Below are 19,323 nucleotides of genomic sequence, written 5' to 3' on the forward strand. Positions count from 1 at the left end.
ATTTTCTTGCTTGCATCTCCACTCTTATTGTGATGTCTTACTTGGTTTCCTATCCCCTGCTTATTTCCTGCTGACCTAGGGAATAATACTTAAGGAGCTATGAGCAGGTCAAGAGAGTATTCTCCCATCACAGAGCATCAGCTACTAGTTTCCGTACAGCTGCAAGTGGTGTGATCAGGAGCTTTCCAATAATCAATAGGTATGATCAGAAATATTATTTTGTAAACAGCCCTGGCTTTTCTGGTTTGGGATGAAATGTGAAAAAGTAGCTTGGATCTAGGGATATTTAACATGTAAACATGCAGAAAGGACCTTAGTCTCTGGCTTTCTCTTAAAATCATGATCACAGAAACATTTTTTCTTGTCCATTGTGTATTGTTGGAATTGTACTGAATTAATCTGAGGAAGGGATGTATTTAAATCAATAGAGAGGAAAGCTGATGTAGTCTTCTCAGGATGCAGATTTGCACTTTATTGAAGGAAATAAAATTTTTGTGACCTCTGCTGGTGAGCAATGGATTTACAATTCCATAGCACATGATGGGGCGGGGAATAGATAAGCATATGTAAAAATCACACCAATTGTCATCAGAGCAACCAGAGTGACAACTGGGAAAGAAGAGTTTGAGGGAGTTCACATGTTTCTTTCTATATTACATTGTCTATCAGTGATTGTTTTCCAACATGGTGGAAACATCAATGTTTTCAAAGTACATTTTGTGGAATTAGACACTGCTGATTCTGATGTGGCCCTGAGCACTTTGAAGCACTGGTTTACTCATGGTTAGCTGATATGTAACTGAAGAATCAGTCTGCTGTCTCTTCAGAGTAGCTTGGTATCGCTTCTCGGCCTTTTGGCTAAGATCAAGTGTAGTATCTGTTCTTATCAGTTTAATATCTGATAGGTTCTCTATTTGAGAACTATATATTAAATGGGTTTTTGGAAATAGGAACTGGAACAGGAGCTTGCTCTGTCCACTCCATGCATCAACCTGGTATTGCAGTGCCTCCAGGCAGGGCCGTAGCCAGAAATTTTTTTTTGGGGGGGGGGGTTGAACCCCTAGCACATACCCCTCCCCGCTACAAACCTGTCAATATCTGCTTGAGATAGTGCCTGGAGGGGCTCTTAATGTTTTGTGTCTCATAGACTTAGCATGGGGATTTGGTTAACCAGTCAAAATTCATGAGTAAACCAGGTTTTTTTTATAACCTGAAAAATTTCGGGGGGGGGGGGGGTTGAACCCCTAAAACCACCCCCTCGCTACAGGCCTGCCTCCAGGAATGGTGCACCTCCCTCTTGGGAGATGTTGTTGGTTCAAAAATAGATAAAAGAACTATAAGAAATAAGTGTTCTATATGCTTTTTGGTAACTACATAACTTAGCTCTAGACGTTTGTGCAATGTTGCAGTGGTGTTTAGAAGGACTAGATTTACGTGTCAAGATCATGCTTTTTTATTTTCTGTGCTTTTTTAAGGGCTGTTGTGAGAATGAAATGGGGAGGAGTGTGTCCTCCCATAAGGGAAAATGGATTCAAAATTACAAAATCAAAGCAGCACTCCATCCACATCTCCTTCAATCCTTTGGTTTACCAACTGCAGAATTTTCTCTTTTGGCACAATTAGGTTGGTCATACAATTAGGCAGTGTGAGGCTAACACATTAGGTGGCAGATGCTCAGGGAGTACCAAGTTATGGGAAACCGTGCCAGTTAGGGTGCCCCAAAAACTTGCATGCTTGCTTGTTAAGGTAAATGTTTTCCCCTGACATTAAGTATAGTCGTATCTGACTCTGGAGGTTGGTGCTCATCTTTATTTCTAAACCGAAGAGCTGGCGTTGTCCCTAGACACCTCCAAAGTCACATGACTGGCATGACTGCATGGAGCGCTGTAACCTTCCCACTGGAGCGGTACCTATTGATCTACTCACATCTGTATGTTTTTGAACTGCTAGGTTGGCAGAAGCTGGGGCTAATAGTGGGAGCCGCTCCCAGATTTGAACGGCAAGTTTGAATTTGGTCAGCAAGTTCAGCAGCTCACTGGTTTAACCTGCTGCTCCACCGGGAGCTCACAAAATTTGATTCACTTGTCATTTGCAGTTAAACATCAAGAAAACCAAGATCATGGCAACCACATCTATTGATAACTGGCAAATAGAAGGAGAAAACATGGAGACAGTGACAGACTTTATATTTCTAGGCGTGAAGATCACTGCAGATGCAGACTGCAGCCAGGAAATCAGAAGACATTTACTTCTTGGGAGGAGAGCAATGGCCAACCTTGATAAAATAGTGAAGAGCAGAGACATCACACTGGCAACGAAGGTCCGTATAGTCAAAGCAATGGTATTGCCCATAGTGACCTATGGTTGCAAGAGCTGGACCATAAGGAAGGCTGAGCGAAGGAAGATAGACGCTTTTGAACTTTGGTGTTGGAGGAAAATCCTGAGAGTGCCTTGGACCGCAAGAAGATCCAACCAGTCCATTATCCAGGAAATAATGCCCGGCTGCTCACTGGAGGGAAGGATATTAGAGGCAAAGTTGAAGTATTTTGGCCACATCATGAGGAGACAGGAAAGCTTGGAAAAGATCACGATACTGGGGGAAATTGAAGGAAAAGGAAGAGAGGTCGACCAAGGGCAAGATGGATGGACGGTATCCTTGAAGTGACTGGCTTGACCTTGGAACTGGGGGCGGCGACGGCTGACAGGGAGCTCTGGTGTGGACTGGTCCATGAGGTCACGAAGAGTTGAAAATGACTATACGACTGAGCAGCAGTTTAATTCTCTATGCATGGATGGGATAGTGGTGCAATTATGTTCTTTGCTTCGTGCAGTGAAATGTTCTGGAGCTGAGTGGATTTAAAGGGAGATGGATGTATAGCCTAATTTTTTGGGTTCATGGGCAACTGGCACATGATTCCACACTTATCACATAGCTCTTTTACTGATCCAACCCACAGGTACAATGTTATGACCATTGATATAGATACGACACTGCTATCAACTACAGTAGAGTCTCACTTATCTATCAATCGCTTATCCAGTGTTCTGGATTATCCAACACAGTCTGCCTTTTAGTAGTCAATGTTTTTGTAGTCAAACTTTTCAATACATCGTGATGTTTTGGTGCTAAATTCGTAAATACAGTAATTACTACATAACATTGCTGTGTATTGAACTGCTTTTTCTGTCAATTTTGTTGTAAAACATGATGTTTGGGTGCTTAATTTGTAAAATCATAATGTAATTTGATGTTTAATAGGCTTTTCCTTAATCCCTCCTTATTATCCAACATATACGCTTATCCAAAGTTCTGCTGGCCCGTTTATGTTGGATGAGACTCTACTGTATTTAGAATTCCACATAGGCATCAAATTGAGAGTGCAAGCAGATAACCTCTGTCTGTGCATTTGTTGTTCTTGGAATAATATATTAATAATTTCATGTATTTTTCATCAGACAAAACATTATTTGTTCATAATGAATTGAAGTATGTAATATTGGCCAGACTCCAGTTGTGAGTATGTTTTACATTGATGTAACTCCTAATTATGCCAGCAGTATATACTAGGAAGATCTTTGCATTAGAAGGTGTCCAAAATTGTCTTATGCACATGACCTTTGCAGAGTGTAGCAGCATATGGACATAACTCCATAACATCCTTGGAATATTTACTAGAATGGGTGGAAGCAACTTGCCACACCATCCCCTCTTCCACTCCTGTTGCTATCATTGTGTTACTCCACAAACAAGGTATTAACTTACTAATGCAAAACCATTATAATGAAGCAGGCAAACAAATGAGGGTTATTTTGCATACTTTTTCTTTTAATCTGTTGTCATGAGTTTGAATCTGATTTTAGGCCCAGTTGCAACAGTTGCAGCTTGTGTCAAATACTAGGCCAGTTTGACAATGTTGCTCATAAGTGGTTCCATCAAGACAATGCCAGAAAGCATTCTTGTTGTTGGCCACTGGGTAGAGACCGTTGGCTTTGCCAGCACAAAAGCCACTGCCACCACTTGAACTGCCACCACTTCCAGAACTGCCACTGCCACTTCCTCCACCACTGGGTGCAGCTGTGATGGGAGGGTTGGGCTGGGCAGGAGCAGTGCAGCCTGAAACAGAAAATAACACCACACAGATCAGTATGTGTCCTAGTATGATCAGTATATGTCCATTCTTATTCCTCATTTAGGTTAGAGCCTTGTGAAACTGTAGAAACACCTGCCCATCACTAAATGCTAAATTCAAAAACCAGAATGCCTATTAAATTCTTAAAACCAAAAATGATAGGCCAGAGTATTTAACTACATTATTTGTCTTGGCCCGACCTTCCAGGCTTGTTGAAAACGTCATTCAACTGTGCTCTGATCATTAGCAGAATGGCCTTCCATCTCCCTATGAAACTGATGCATGGCAAGTTCAGTTAGGAGTGAGTTACGATCATGTGTCACAATCATGATTAAATAGCAATCATGAATACAAAGAGTTACCTAACTGTATGTAAATTGAGAAAATAATACAGAGGCTGGAATCCTTTTGGGGAATTATAAATGCATTAAGTCAAAATTATGCTATTTCAACTCTCTTTTGATTGTTGTTACGGATGCCTGAATTCTGTTCTAACTATACAATGATCAAAACCTCTTCAAACCCACCTTATTAGCAGTACAGTCCCCTACACCAAACCTTCTTCTTTTTGTGTTATCGAAGAGTAGGAGGATCAGCAAGGACATAATCTGCAGCGACTTCACAAAGAACCCCAGGGGTCTCTGTGGATGTCACTTACAGTGTATCCAGATACAGAAAGGAACCTGAATTCAGCAAATTGATCTCCCTATCCTCTAACAACTCAGAAGTAGTGATGAGGTGGTGGTCTTCCTTCCTTTTTTGGTGGAGTGGGGATTGCTGTAGCATTGGGAGATGTGGCCATGACATACCTATCTGGTACTATTACATCTCCTGATCCAGGGATTGTCCCAGAGTTTTTAAATACTTCTCAGTACTTTTCATTAATTAGATGTGAGATATTTTCCCATAGTCCATTAGTAACAGTATAGATCTGAACCAAGGCTTCTGTACAGAAAGTTACTTGCTTGCATTATGTGTCTCAGAATTCAGGCCTTTTGGAATTTGGGATGTTTAAGTCAGAAAAGTAAAAATTCTGCCTCTACATCCAAGCTACAGTTCTGCAGGGGATATCAGCACTGTACTGATAAATGAGAAAATGCCATGAGAACTATGCACCCTAGAATGTGTGTGGTACTTTGTGCATGCTTTTGTATTAATTTCAACAGGTTTACATTGTATTGTCATGGACCATAGACATGCTAAATTACAACTCGTTGATGGCAGTTTGCATAAGAAAACTCTTTGCTGTTGCTACTTACTGGTGCTTTCTAGTCCCAGGCCTTTCTTCAGAGTAGTGATCAAGGGGTATTTGCCTTGGTTGCAGAATGTTCCAGTGAAGTCATCCAAGTCAAGAGCCCAAACCATGGCACCTCCAAATTTGTTCTGTTTCAGCCATTCAACCTTTGAAAGAGGAAACAAAATATCAGCCTTCAGTCAACAGGAAAAGAGATTCTGGTGCACCAGAATTAATAACTGAATCATAATCATGGAATTGGAAGAGATCACAAACCTCTGTTGTAAAACTTCCAGAGAAGGAGACTCAACTCAACTCAATTGTCAAATAGATCTTGCTATCAGAAAGATCATCCTAATTTTTAGGTGGAATCTCTTTCCCTATAGTTTGAATTCATTGCCCCGTGTCCTAGTCTATGGAGCAGCACAAAACAAATCAATTCTTTTAATATTCTTTAATGTATTTCACTTGGCCTTGGAGTCTTGAGTTCATTGAGAGTATCCAGATATTCCTATACTATCTCATTACCTATTCTGTGCTGCATTTCTCCTACAGCATGATTTGCTTAATTTCCTCCAAGTTGAACACTGTTTTCTTTTTGGGAGAAGACTGAGGCGAAGAAGGTGTTGAGTAGTTTTCTCAGTCTCTTGTTAGCATTTTGCCATCTTCTCCATGCAGTTGTCTTGCCATTACTTTTGCTACAGACATGACCAAAAAGACCCTTAGTTTCTGACCTCTCTAGGAGATGGACCCTAGGATGCGGAACAATGGCTTCAAACTACAAGAAAGGAGATTCCACCTGAACATTAGGAAGAACTTTCTCACTGTGAGAGCTGTTCAGCAGTGGAAGTCTCTGCCCCGGCCTGTGGTGGAGGCTCCTTCTTTGGAGGCTTTTAAGCAGAGGCTGGATGGCCATCTGTTGGGGGTGCTTTGAATGAGATTTTCCTGCTTCTTGCAGGGGGTTGGACTGGATGGCCCACGAGGTCTCTTCCAACTCTAAGATTCTATGATTCTATAGAGGTTCTTCTTCTTCTTTTTCTTCTTCTTTTTTAAAAAGCTTTTTTGACTTTCTCCCTACATATGTCGACTATTCACTTAAATTCCTCTTTGGTGAACTCCACCCTACTTTCTGTTTCTAATACATTTTTCTTCCTCATTGGAACTGTTTGAAATTGTGCCTTCAATATCTCACTTTTAAGAAACTCCCATCCATCATGAGCTCCCTTCTTTTAGTATTCCTGACAATGGGATCACATCCAATGTTTTCCTGTGTTTACTGAAATTAAAGTCTAGAATGCATGTATGACTATGCTCAGGTTCCTCTTCCCACTGTACAACAACTTCCAGGAGAACATAACTCTCACCTAAGGATCTAGCAGTTCCACCCCATTAACTCTGCCTGGAGCCATAGGGAGAGGTGGGTAAAATAATAATAATAATAATAATAATAATGATGATGATGATGATGATAATAACAACAACAACAACCCAGGTTATCACTGTTGGTTGGGATCAGGTCAGTACAGTTTGACTTCCAACAAATACAAGCACACTGGTAGTTGAAATATTCAGTTACTACTACTCTACCTCTCCTTTTTGAATGTGTGTAATCTGTTTTAGGAAGATATCATCCAAATCCTTAGTCTGGTTTGGAGATCTGTGGCAGAACCCCAAAATGAGTACCCTGTTGTTTCTCTTGCCTTAATTTTTATCTAGATGCTGTCTACCTGGTTCCCAGGATTTAAGTCATGAAACTTGTGTAGTTAACGTATATATAGATGGCATTGGGTATACTTTCAACATACCTTGGCATTGAAGCTCTTGATGTTGTCATAGCCAACCCACTCACTCCCTTGGTAAGCATAAGGAACATCCTGAGGACTATCCCAAGCCTGAGTAGCTCCCTTGTTCAGGAAGGTGCAGATCTAGAAGGGGAAGAACATTCAGTTGTCATTAGTTAAATTGCTGTAATTGCTTGAGTTTTACATTGTTGATATTTTTTGTAATTTAGTACATGTTATGGCAACATCTATATGACACATACCTCATAATAAGCCCAGAAACCAGACTGTCTTGTGTAAGGTCCAGCAGGCCCAGGGCCAGATGTTGGAGCACCAACAGCTGTATTGGATGGGTTGCTGAGGATGAAGGTATGCCCATATGTTGGGAATCCAACAATGAGTTTTTCAGCTGGAGCACCATGATTTTTCCAGTAGTTCATGGCATAGTTCTATAGGGAAAATTAAAACACATGACAAAAGCTTTTCCAAGAACTTATGGATGGAAGACAGCTGATTAGTCACTTGGGAAACAGGAAGCTGAACAAGAGAGATCTTTGCTCTAATCCTCTTTTGTTTTTACCTTTTGCTTAGGCAAGTTCATATAAGTGACCTGACCAGGTATCCAAAATATACTTACAACATTGAAGTAAATGTTGCTACCAGTATCAGCAGGGCCACTGTAGAGGGGGCTGTTCTCTCCTGTGTATCCTTCCCAGGAGCCATGGAAATCATAGGTCATCACGTGGAAATAGTCCAGGTATCTGTAGGTTTTGTGGAAATACAAATTTAGTGTTTACATCATATATGTCCAGTTTGCTAATTTGGCAAGTTCACAGTGTAGAAATTTGTGGTTATCTCTAAAGCAGTTTTTAAAACAGGATGTGTATGTGTGTGTGTGAACAGAATGGAGAAAAGAGATATCATCTCTTATTCTTTCCTCAGTCATTACATACATACAATATATGTTCTTTATATTTATTGATAAACAGCTGAGAACTGTAAAAGAACTGTGCAACCTGTTTTAAATAGCTTGTCAAGCCTGTGTGGAGCTTTCTTTTTTTCTTGTTAATATTTCTTTGGAAATCAGAAAGCAGATATATAAACCTTCTGTTGGTGCATGTCCCCTAGCCATTGTTCTTCAGTGTTCTTGGGCACAGTTGCTTGGCAGTATTTCTGCTTCTACGGAGAATAAGTTTTAAGATGTTTCTTCTCCCTTGTTTCACAGAGTTTGCTGACCTTGAAATGTCCATAACATTGAGGGTCTAGTACAGCATTTCCTCAATCTGGCATTCTTCACATATATTGGAAGATAGCTCACAACATTCTATGACCATACTGTCTAGTGCAGTGGTTCTCAACCTGGGATCCCCAGATGTTTTTGGCCTACAACTCCCAGACATTCCAGCCAGTTTACCAGTTGTTAGGATTTCTGGGAGTTGAAGACCAAAAACATCTGGGGACCCCAGGTTGAGAACCACTGGTCTAGGGTAATGGTGGTCACTCATATGGAGAACATCAGTTTTGAGAAGACTGGTCTAACTGATTGGAAGAATAATTCAAGATTGACAGGTCCTACTAATCAAAACAGACTTATACATATATCCCATTTCCCCTTCCTTTATGAGTTTTCTTGTACCCCAAAGTAGTGCTGGAGAGAACAAAAGAGGAAGGTTGTACTTAAACAAAGTGATGTCTGGGGCTCTAGTAAAATTCCATATTGTGCAATCTAGCTTGTCAAGAAGTAACTCTGAAGGCTTTGCAATAGAAAGGATGAGCATAATAGCACATCTTAGAATGCCTTTTCATCTCAGTTCTGTAAATATGTTGGCTACGAATATTGTAGGACTCCCATCCTGCCTCTTGCTAAGCGGTGACCATCTTAAATGTTGTGGTTAGTATGGGTTGATAAAGATAACCTCTCCTATTCAGAGCTTGGAATGTAACTTTGTTGGAATACAACTGTCAGAAGTGGTTATGTTGCCTGTAGTTCCTGAGAGTTTTAGCCATAACAGCAGCAAGGAGGTTGCCTATGAAGTTAGAAAATCACAAGAATATAGCTAGGCTTCTAGGGACATTGCAGAGTTAGGTTCTAACACTGTATCACTTCAGCTCCTCTCCCTCCCTCTCAGCAATCTTCTTCAATGTGCTGGGTTTCTTTCCTGGCTACTAGACAACAAGGAAGTCATTTGTGTTGCAGCAAAACCACTTCCCCTATGATATTCTGTTTACACTGCTGCTGAAAAACAATTCTGTCAGGACTTACTGGCCAAGCTGTGGAATCTCATAGCCTGATTCAATGTTGGACAGTCCACCAGCTACAGCAGCAGTGACCATCAGCCTGGGTTTGTTAGTTTGCTTGGCCTCCTGCTCAAAGGCTTCCCGCATTTCCTATGAAAAAGAAATTGTGCAGATAAAATCTCTCAGTACCATCATATACCATCTTCCTTGCTTTCAGTTTAGAGAGAGAGAAATCCCTTGTTTACTCATGATATAAACCTAGTATTCTATAGCAGAACAGGCAAAAACTGGTAATCCCCTGAATACATTCAGTGCAGTGAATACTGGCATGACTTTGCATTTTGTTACTGTATATTTTAAATATCCTGAAACTGGGGACTGTGGGAGTTGCAGTACAACTTTTGGAACTCCACATGTTCTTTGTCTTTACTAAGTTGCCTGAGGATTCTTACAGGAGAGTTGTAGTACAACTTTTGGAACTTCACATGTTCTTCATCTTTACTAAGCTGCCTGAGGATTCTTACAGAAAAACCTGGGATTCATTGCTCTAAATATGCACAGACACATTTTATCGTCTTCGAGCGTGGTACTTACTAATGCTACTAACACTAAGTAACAAGCATTTATTTGCACTTGGTTATTTTGAGGCTTTTCTGCTTGTATGTTAAGATTTTGGTTATGCAGTTTACCTTAACAAGAACAGTAAAGAGAGCCTTATCCTGAGCAGTGCTGCCTCGAGAACCAGGGTACTCCCAGTCAAAATCCAGACCATCAAATTCGTATCCACGAAGGAATTTGATGACTGAGGTGATAAAAGTCTGGCGGGTTGCAGAAGTGGCTACCATTGCATTGAATCTAATCAGAACAGAGAGAATTAGAAAATTAGAACAAACAGTTATAACCAGCATTCATTCCATTCTGGTCTGTAACAGTAAAATGTAATAGTTTAAAAAAGGCACCAGAATAAGTGGAAAAATATCAAGTCCAACCCCTTGTCTCAAGGTTATCTCTCATAACTTTTAAAATGACATGCAGCCATCATACATACGGGTTTCCAAGTCCCAAGTGAGGCAAACCTCATGTTTAGGACCTGAAAATAATCCTGTTCCTGAACTGATTTGACTTTTGAGAACAGTCCTTTCAAACCCCAAACTTCAGCGATGATTATTCAGATCCAGAGTTTGAGTCAAAGCCCATTATGACAGCTTTCCAAGAAAAAAAATTAATGGAGCTTACGGTGCTGTTCCAAAATTCCATCCTCCGATCGCCAGGAGAGTCTTTAGTTGTCCATTCCTGTGAATATATAATTAAGAAAGATTAAGTTCAGTTTTGATTTTTTATTCAGCGTCCTTGTAATGATTATGAGTTGGAAGGGAAGCAGATGTGTCCTTAAATGCTGGTAATATTATGGCTCACACAATGGTCAAGGATCTCTTTGATAATAGCAAGCATAAAGCTCAAGCAATACACTTATGGTGAAGTTATAGTTGGAGACAGAAAAGGTCTGGGAGGGCAAAAGCTACCAGGATGATAAGTATGGAGTTTTCCCAGTATCTTCGTGGACAATCAGTTCCTGTTGGAGGCAGAAGGGTGAGCTTCACACACAAGCCATGAGATGAGGTCTGTTGTGTGTATGGAAACAGTCCACTGTTGCAAGGAGGTACTGGATACTTTCTTGTGCAATAGTACAAAAGGATGTATGTATTGATTATGTAAAACTAACTAACTAAGAAAATTTCAGCATATAAATTCTATATGGATAACTTCAGTTAGGATTTTTTTTCTGTGTCAGGAGCAACTTGAGAAATTGCAAGTCGCTTCTGGTGTGAACTTCAGTTAGGATGACTCAGTGACTTGTTCCCACCACCACTTTGCTTCCCTTTTCTAGAATTCCCTAGTGTGAAATTCATTTCAAGTGCTGTCAGATTAGAATGTGTTCTGTATTTTTTTTTCAGGAGAAGTTTGAACATACAATAGCAAGGTTAGACAATATTAGGCGGAGAATATTTTATGGCATAGCCAAACCAAAATATGACCTGATATTTTCATGAATGATGTGTGCATGATCACCATCAGAACAGACTGAAGAACTCCACCTCATGATATTGGGTTTCTGTGGTTCTGGGAAGTGACATCTGGCCAGACTTCTAAGTGCACAATTACTGTGCTGTTTGTTATAGGTGGTGATGAAAGATTATAATCGTGATCATTGTGATCAAAGCCAAGGGGATCTTATTACATAAAATTGTTGCAACTTAGGTCAGTCATACATTTACATTGCATACCTATAAAATGATAAAACTATTTACGTTGAAATTTGGTATACTGATGTAATGTAGGGATCTGTACATAGAACCGTAACCCAGCCCAACAAATCTTTTTTCCTCTGGTGTCTTGATTTTGAGGCCTGTTCCTGCGGTTATTTGAGGGTGATGATTCAGAAAATTGCATTGGATAGACTGCATCAGCTCTAGTTTTTTAGATATAGTTATCATGATTTGCTGTGGGCATCAGATGGCAACTGATATGTGGCATATATTCTTTATCTCAAAAACTAGAGCTGATAGGGGAAAACTGGTGCCATTTTTTGAATTAGCAGCTCAAATATACCCAGAAACAAGGCTATATATATGTGTTGGCCAGTGATTGATCCTCCTTGTTGTGGAAGTTGCAGTTCAAAATGTTCCAAGAGCAAAGCCTCCTCAGTCTGCTTGATGTGAACAGCCATTTTTGTTTCCTTGTGCATTCCAGATGTTTTGCTACTTGCCTGCCTGTATAATCTACAAGCCTTATTTATAACAATACAGATGATTTTGAAGAAGCAAACATGTTAGCTGACCTGAAGGGGGCATTGTATAAATGTTAAACCAGAAATAACTTGTCATCAAACTACTTACTGGTTCTTCAGTCCATTGAAAGATTTGTAAAGAGTCACATCATTCCATTCAATAGTGGCAATTTCATTGTCCTTCATCCCAGCAAATGCATAGATTAGTTGGGTACACAGGCATGGGTCAATATTATCAGGCTTGAAGCGTCCCAGACCAGGTCTATACTGGGCCCAGTTGGTAAAGTAACATGTCAGCTGATAGGCAGAGCCTGTGATCAACAAAAAAGTGGAGATGGTAGTAGATCATGATTTCCATAATGAACCAAAGCGATTCATGAAAAATGACTTACAAAGCACTTACAGAGCTCATAGCTATGCCCAGTAACTTGGATGCACTATGACTGCATCCAGTTCATGTGTGCAAGTCAATATGTGAGTATCCAGATGTGAATCCATGGATTCTATAGATCCATGAAAAGGAGGGCTAACTATCACACATTCAAGTTCGTATATTCATTATTTCCACAAAGTTATCAAAAGCATATTGACAAAAGCTACTTCCATAAAGGGTGATTGAATTGTTTGATTATAGTCTGTCCCATCATTACTTACCCAGCTGAGCATTCAGCAAAAGCACCAGACCTAGAAAACAAAGGAAAAAAATGAGATGACCCTTTGAAAAAAAGTAAAAAAGTACATGTCTGTGTCCAAAGAGGCAAAGGCATATGAGCACATTTGGAAACCCAGAATGATTTATGCTAACATGATTCACAGAACTTCAGACATTATAGAAAGCCAGGCTTCCTCAATAAATGCAAACTGCATGTTAGTACATGCTATTCAGTCAGTCCTATCAAAGAAATCATGGAGCTTTGGGCCTTGACCTATTATGAGATGAAAATCTGGCAGAAGACGGCTCTCTGGTTTGCCTATCTCTGACATCCAGGACCAGCCCTAGGTAATTTTCAAGTGTAAGCATACAGAATTCCCCCCCCCCCCAACCCAATCACTGAAAAATAAAAGCATTGGATAAGTGAAAATGTTGGATAATAAGAAGGGATTAAGGAAACGCCTATTAAACATCAAATTACGTTATGATTTTACAAATTAAGCATCAAAACATGTTTTACAACAAATCAACAGAAAAAGCAGTTCAATACATGGTAATGTTATGTAGGAATTACTATACAGTAGAGTCTCACTAATCCAAGCCTCGCTTATCCAAGCCTCTGGATAATCCAAGCCATTTTTGTACTCAATGTTTTCAATACATCATGATATTTTGGTGCTAAATTCATAAATACAGTAATTACAACATAACATTACTGCGTATTGAACTACTTTTTCTGTCAAATTTGTTGTATAACATGAAGTTTTGGTGCTTAATTTGTAAAATCATAACCTAATTTGATGTTTAATAGGCTTTTCCTTAATCCCTCCTTATTATCCAAGTTATTCGCTTATCCAAGCTTCTGCCGGCCTGTTTAGCTTGGATAAGTGAGACTCTACTGTATTTGCGAATTTAACACCAAACATTGAACTGGGATATAGAGCAGTGTGGACTCAGATAACCCAGTTCAAAGCAGATATTGTGGGTTATTCTGCTTTGATATTCTGGGTTATATGGCTGCGTGGAAGAGCCCTGAGGGTCCTTCCACACAGCCATATAACCCAGAATATCAAGGCAGATAATCCACATTATCTGCTTTGAACTGGATTATATAGAAGAGTGGACTCAGATAACCCAGATCAAGTCAGATATTGTAGGTTATTCTGATTTGATATTCTGGGTTATATGGCTGTGTAGAAGAGCACTGAAGGTCCTTCCACACACCCATGTAACCCAGAATATCAAGGCAGATAATCCACAATAGCTGCTTTGAACTTTGAGTGAGCTGCCTCTTTCCTCCTCGCCAAGCCCCCAGCCTCTTCCTTCACTCCCGGCACGCAGGGAGGGAAAAAAAAAGAAAAAAAAAGACAAAAAAGAATCTGCTCATTTAGGATATCAGTGCCTCAAATGTGCCCCCAGAGGATGGCGCCTTCAGAAACCGCGTAGTTTGCCTAATGGTTGAACTGTCCTTACTGACATCCTAAAGAAATGACACTAGAACAAGACTTTTCAAATTGTGACTAGACTGCAACTGTCAGCACTCCTCACCATTGGCTAGAGCTGCTAAGAGTTGTAACCTAATAGCATCTCCTCACTCCTACCATGCAAGAAACTGTAGATCAGGGGTCCCCAAACTTTTTAAACAGGGGGCCAGTTCACGGTCCCTCAGACCGTTGGAGGGCTGGACTATAGTTTTTGAAAAAACTATAAACAAATTTCTATGCACACTGCACATACCTTATTTTGAAGTAAAAATAAACCAAACGGGAATAAATACAGCCTCAATGTTAATCATAATCATAATAAAACTAATAAAGAGGATTGGAAGAGATCCCTTGGGCCATTTAGTCCAACCTCCTTCTGCTTTTGTGCACCAAAAGCACAAGCAAAGCACTCCTGACAGATGGCCACCCAGCCTCAATGTTGTTGTTAACAACAACAACAACAACAATACATCACACAGTCCTAAATGCTTGGGAAGTGTTTAACTTGTGATTTTGTTATACGAAATCCAGCATATATATCTCATTTGCTGAGTTATACTGTATCTTTGTGTCAATTGGAAGAGATCCCTTGGGCCATTTAGTCCAACCCCCTTCTGCCTTTGTGCACCAAAAGCACTAGGAAAGCACCCCATAATAATTAATTATTAATTAAATAATAATTAAAATACCATTATAAACAAGCAAAGCTTTAGAAGGCGCGCACCAGGTGAGGGAGGAGGTGGGAAAGGCGTGCGCCTTTCTCTCCTCCCTCGCACTGCACGCGCCTTCCTCAGTGGAGGAGGAGGGAGTTGCCACCACAGTGGCCAAATAAATGGCTTCAATGGGCCGCATGTGGCCCCCGGGCCTTAGTTTGGGGACCCCTGCTGTAGATTCTCTGCAACCAGGAATATAAATGATAGGAATTAAGTCCTCATGCATGTCCACTGGCTTCCCAAAAATACTGTTGGTATTTCATGTTAGTTTTTTTTTTTAAAAAAAACCCTGAGCTAAGTGAAAATATCTAAGCAGATTATAGAAGAAGCAACATGTACTATTTGTAACAGTAGGCTATTGATTTCATATTCATTTTGATTGTTTGTTTTATTGTTTCTATGAGCTTGTGCTTTCCAGATATGCTGTACAAAAGCTCAGAACATCCCCAGCCAGCGTGATCAATGCCAATGCTAACCGGAGATGAGTGGTGTGGTATTCTGCCAGTTCACCAATTTGGGAAAGACTGTATCAACAATAAATAGTTTCAGTGGAACATTTTGGGATTCTGGGAGTCTCCCTTGTACTTAAAGAATGACTCAGTGCATGCTTCAGTAGGACTTACTCAAAGGTGGTCACAGACAATATTCAGGCTTGCAAATTCAGTGCTGTATTTAAGAATTAAGCAATATGGTACAGAACCTAAACACATTATTAACAAATAACATCAACGATCACAGACTTACCTGCAAGGAGAATCAGTTTAGCCATGGTTAATCTGTGTACCGTTCTTCCCCAGTCTTCTACTGACTTTTATAGTGTGTGTGTCCTCTTATTACATGATTCCATATCACAAAAGATAAGCAGATCAGCCATTAAAAGAAAAGCAAATGTGATTAATAGATTAATTGGTAGATATTTCCACATTCCTTTTGTAATGTACTATTTTCTTTCTTTCTTGTTGTATACAAGTCTGCCACCATGGAAACTGAACTAAAGTGATATCTTCAGAAAGATAAGACCTGATTTAGGAAGGGGCATGTTCTTTATGGAGCTGATATTGGCTATTGTGCTTCTAATTATTTTAACAGTATTTGTGTTGCTGTTTAAATAACTTTTCAAAGCATATGAATCAAGTATGTTAGTGGAAAAAAGTGATGTAGATAGTGTTATGTAAAGAATTCTAAATAACACAAGTCTGGCATAGTGAGACTGGTCATGGGGTAAGTTATGCAAGCCCCGTCCCTGTCTCCTTTGTGTTTCCAGGTGTCCGAAAATCCTTCACAGCTTTAGCATAAAGATCTGCAAAGGATTTTACTGACACTCAGCTGACAATCATCTGCATTTACCTGGAATAAGCCTAATTTATTTCCCTAGTTAATACCTAAGATTGTTATCAATTGCAAATACAATAATATTACCTAGAAATGTTATTGAAAAAATCATTTCTTAAAATTTGGGAAATCCAGTTTGCTAGCTAATTTGATTATACTGAAATAAATGGTCACTATTTCTGAGTTCATGCCTCAAAAAAAAAAAAAGCCCACAAGATAGTATCTGAGCTAGCATTTGAATTGATGCATCCTAATTTTATGTTTTTGCTCTAGCAGAGTTTGAGAGAAACAATCAATAGTCGGGTTGTGGGTCTTGGATATCTACAAATTCAACACACAAGCAAGAATGTTGGCATTTGAATAATAAAGAGAAAGGAAGAAGCATAGGTAATGGAATGTACATGGTCAATTATGGGATTTCTGAGTTTATAAACTTGAGAGCCCTGCTAAGAGAGACCAAGGATTTTCAAGGAATAACATTATTTTATTATCCGGTATAATATCAAAAATTAATTATGCTATTTTACTTTCCACAATACTGTCATACTAAGCACTGTTTGCATCATAAACAATGTAACCCTATGGTTCACTCCCATATGCTAGAGAATATTCTTCTGAAGATTTAGTTAAATGAATCTAGGTGATAGAAAGCTTTAGACAATGTTGTGACTGCAATTTGCATGTAGGCCTATAGTATACCATAGAGTGTCCTGTACCCACATAAATTGAGATCCAGTGCCATCCAGTGGTGGCTGGTAGTTTTCTTACCAGTGGGATAGTATATCTGCTCTCATTTTTAGTTCCCTCTTGTAGTTTTTAGCGCTTTGAATCCTTTTATTGAGTTCAGCACTTTGGATAGTTCCTCTAAGGTCAGATATTTTGAGATAGACATATTTTCATAACACCCTGAACAAGATGTACATGGATATGCACATCTGGAGTTTTGGAGTTCGGTGTCATCTGTACGCAGATGACATTCAACTCTATTTCTCCTTTCCACCTGCTACTAAGGAGGCTGGTCAGGTCTTGAACCAGTGCTTGGCAGTTGTGATGTCTGGATGAGGGCGAACAAATTGAAATTGAATCCAGACAAGACAGAGGTCCTCCTGGTCAGTCACAAGGCCGAACAGGGTATAGGGTTACAGCCTGTGTTGGATGGGCTTACACTTCCCCTGAAGGCACAGGTTCGCAGCTTGGGAGTTTTCCTGGACTCATCGCTGAGCCTGGAACCCCAGGTTTTGGTGGTGGCCAGGGGAGCATTCACACAATTAAAACTTGTGCACCAACTGTGCCTGTACATTGGGAAGTCAGACTTGACCATGGTGATCCACATTCTCGTTATATCCCAAATAGATTACTGTAACATGCGCTACATGGGATTGCCTTTGAAGACTGTTTGGAAGCTCCAGATGGTCCAACGGGCAGCAGCCAGGTTGCTCACCAAAGGGAGCATATAATTCCCCATTACATCAACTCCACTGGCTGCCAGTCTGCTATGTAAGTAACACCTCATCTGTGGCAAAGATGATTAATGTCAGGGTTTTGTAATGTTTTCCTTAGGTGGGTTCTTACATCACCATCTCTTATTACCCAAGACCAAAGACCAAAAATAAGTTCCAGATTTTGGAAAAATAGGTCACTATGCTAGGTAAGTTATGAGACTCCTTACTTGGGCCCTGAAGGAAGTAGGCCTGGTAGGCCTACACTGCCTGCTTTGTAGCATGCTCTCATGGACTATCAATTCTATCATTATGTCTGGAATCACTCTGCAAGAGAACACCTTCAAATTTAGAAGTGTGCCACATAAGCAAAATCTATCATACATTTGGGGTGTGTGTGTTTGGAGATGGACCCCACTAGCCAACGGGGCCCTGTGCTTCAGCACACCTGAGCACGCTCATAAATCTGGCACTGCCAAAGAGAGGTAACTTTTGCCATCTCTAAAACCTTTTTGTCATTATTGTTGAATCTCTTTCTTTCTCTCATTTCTCCCTCTTCTTAGCAGCCCAGACAGCTTCATATTTCCCTATTCTACACTGTTGCAGCCCTGCAAGTTTGCTAATTTTAAGTTAATATTTCCTCATTCTAAATCAACTGTTCTCTGTTAGGTATCATTCTGTGTGATTGTGATAATGTCAAAAAATAACACACACATATTAATGATTTCATTTACAGTATTAGATCATTTTCATGACTTCCAAGTCTACCAAGGAAATTCATCAAACAAAAATATATTGCTAGCAAACAGAACCGGCCCGAGGAAATTTAAAGGGGTACGCAAAAAAAAATGTTGCGCCCCCCCCCAGCGCTGCGGGAGGCGTGGCTGCGTGCCATGGGAGGCGGGGCCAGGTCTGGCCCCACCTCCTGCCCCCTGACCCCCGCCTCCCGCGCCAGGCGGCCATGCCTCCTGCGCCTCCCGCGTTGTGCGTCCTGTCCCAGCCAGGCTGCGGCAGGAGTCCTTCCAGGCCGCGGCTTAAGCCCAGCCTGGCTGGGTCTTCGCCGCCTCCTTCAAGGACTCCCGTTGCAGCGGGCGTGCACCATGGGAGGCGTGGCTGGTCCCGCCTCCCGTGGCGCGCATCCTGGCCCAGCCAGGTTGCGTGCGGCGGGAGTCCTTCCAGGCCGCGGTGAAGACCCAGCCTGAAAGGACTGCCGCCACATGCAGCCTGGCTGTACCAGGGCACGCCCCGCGGGAAGCGGAGCCAGACCTGGCCACGCCTCCCACGGCACGCGACCACTCCTCCTGCGCCGCGCGACCACGCCTCCCAGGGGCTCAGTAGCGCCCCTGGGAAGATGCCGTCCAACACGGGGGTGTGGTCAGAGTACCATGTTGGGCCGGGCCTGCTAGCAAAAGAACAGAGAAGGGAAATATCAGATCCAAAACATCATATTTATTTGAATAATTATTATGATTTCTTAAACTGGTAATGCAATTTTGTATTTTTTTCAAATCCAGGTTTATTTTATTTTTTTC

At 40.7% G+C, this 19,323-nt stretch overlaps 1 protein-coding gene, 1 long non-coding RNA gene and 1 other non-coding gene across 4 annotated transcripts; 2 read left to right on the plus strand and 1 right to left on the minus strand.

Moving 5' to 3' along the window:
- Positions 1 to 58: 58 nt before the first annotated feature.
- Positions 59 to 17,994, plus strand: LOC103278705 (uncharacterized). 2 transcript variants are annotated; one of them, XR_010005482.1, is made up of 3 exons: positions 59 to 199; positions 16,629 to 16,739; positions 17,913 to 17,994. It is a non-coding gene; the product is annotated as an uncharacterized LOC103278705 (long non-coding RNA). The 2 variants fall into 2 exon arrangements; XR_010005481.1 differs by lacking the exon at positions 17,913 to 17,994 and adding an exon at positions 17,706 to 17,848.
- Positions 839 to 1,030, plus strand: LOC134299042 (U2 spliceosomal RNA). Its single transcript, XR_010006202.1, has one exon. It is a non-coding gene; the product is annotated as a U2 spliceosomal RNA (small nuclear RNA).
- On the minus strand, positions 3,809 to 16,017 carry chia (chitinase acidic). Its single transcript, XM_016993274.2, has 11 exons — positions 15,765 to 16,017; positions 12,826 to 12,855; positions 12,281 to 12,482; positions 10,620 to 10,676; positions 10,073 to 10,238; positions 9,409 to 9,533; positions 7,783 to 7,906; positions 7,409 to 7,594; positions 7,170 to 7,289; positions 5,390 to 5,531; positions 3,809 to 4,114 (listed from the first exon to the last, which is right to left on the minus strand). The coding sequence occupies exons 1-11, from the start codon at positions 15,787 to 15,789 to the stop codon at positions 3,858 to 3,860; spliced, it is 1,434 nt and encodes a 477-aa protein (XP_016848763.2). The 5' UTR covers positions 15,790 to 16,017; the 3' UTR covers positions 3,809 to 3,857.
- Positions 17,995 to 19,323: the final 1,329 nt, after the last annotated feature.

The sequence above is a fragment of the Anolis carolinensis genome, chromosome 4 (assembly GCF_035594765.1).
Source record: "Anolis carolinensis isolate JA03-04 chromosome 4, rAnoCar3.1.pri, whole genome shotgun sequence".
Taxonomy (NCBI): Eukaryota; Metazoa; Chordata; class Lepidosauria; order Squamata; family Dactyloidae; genus Anolis; species Anolis carolinensis.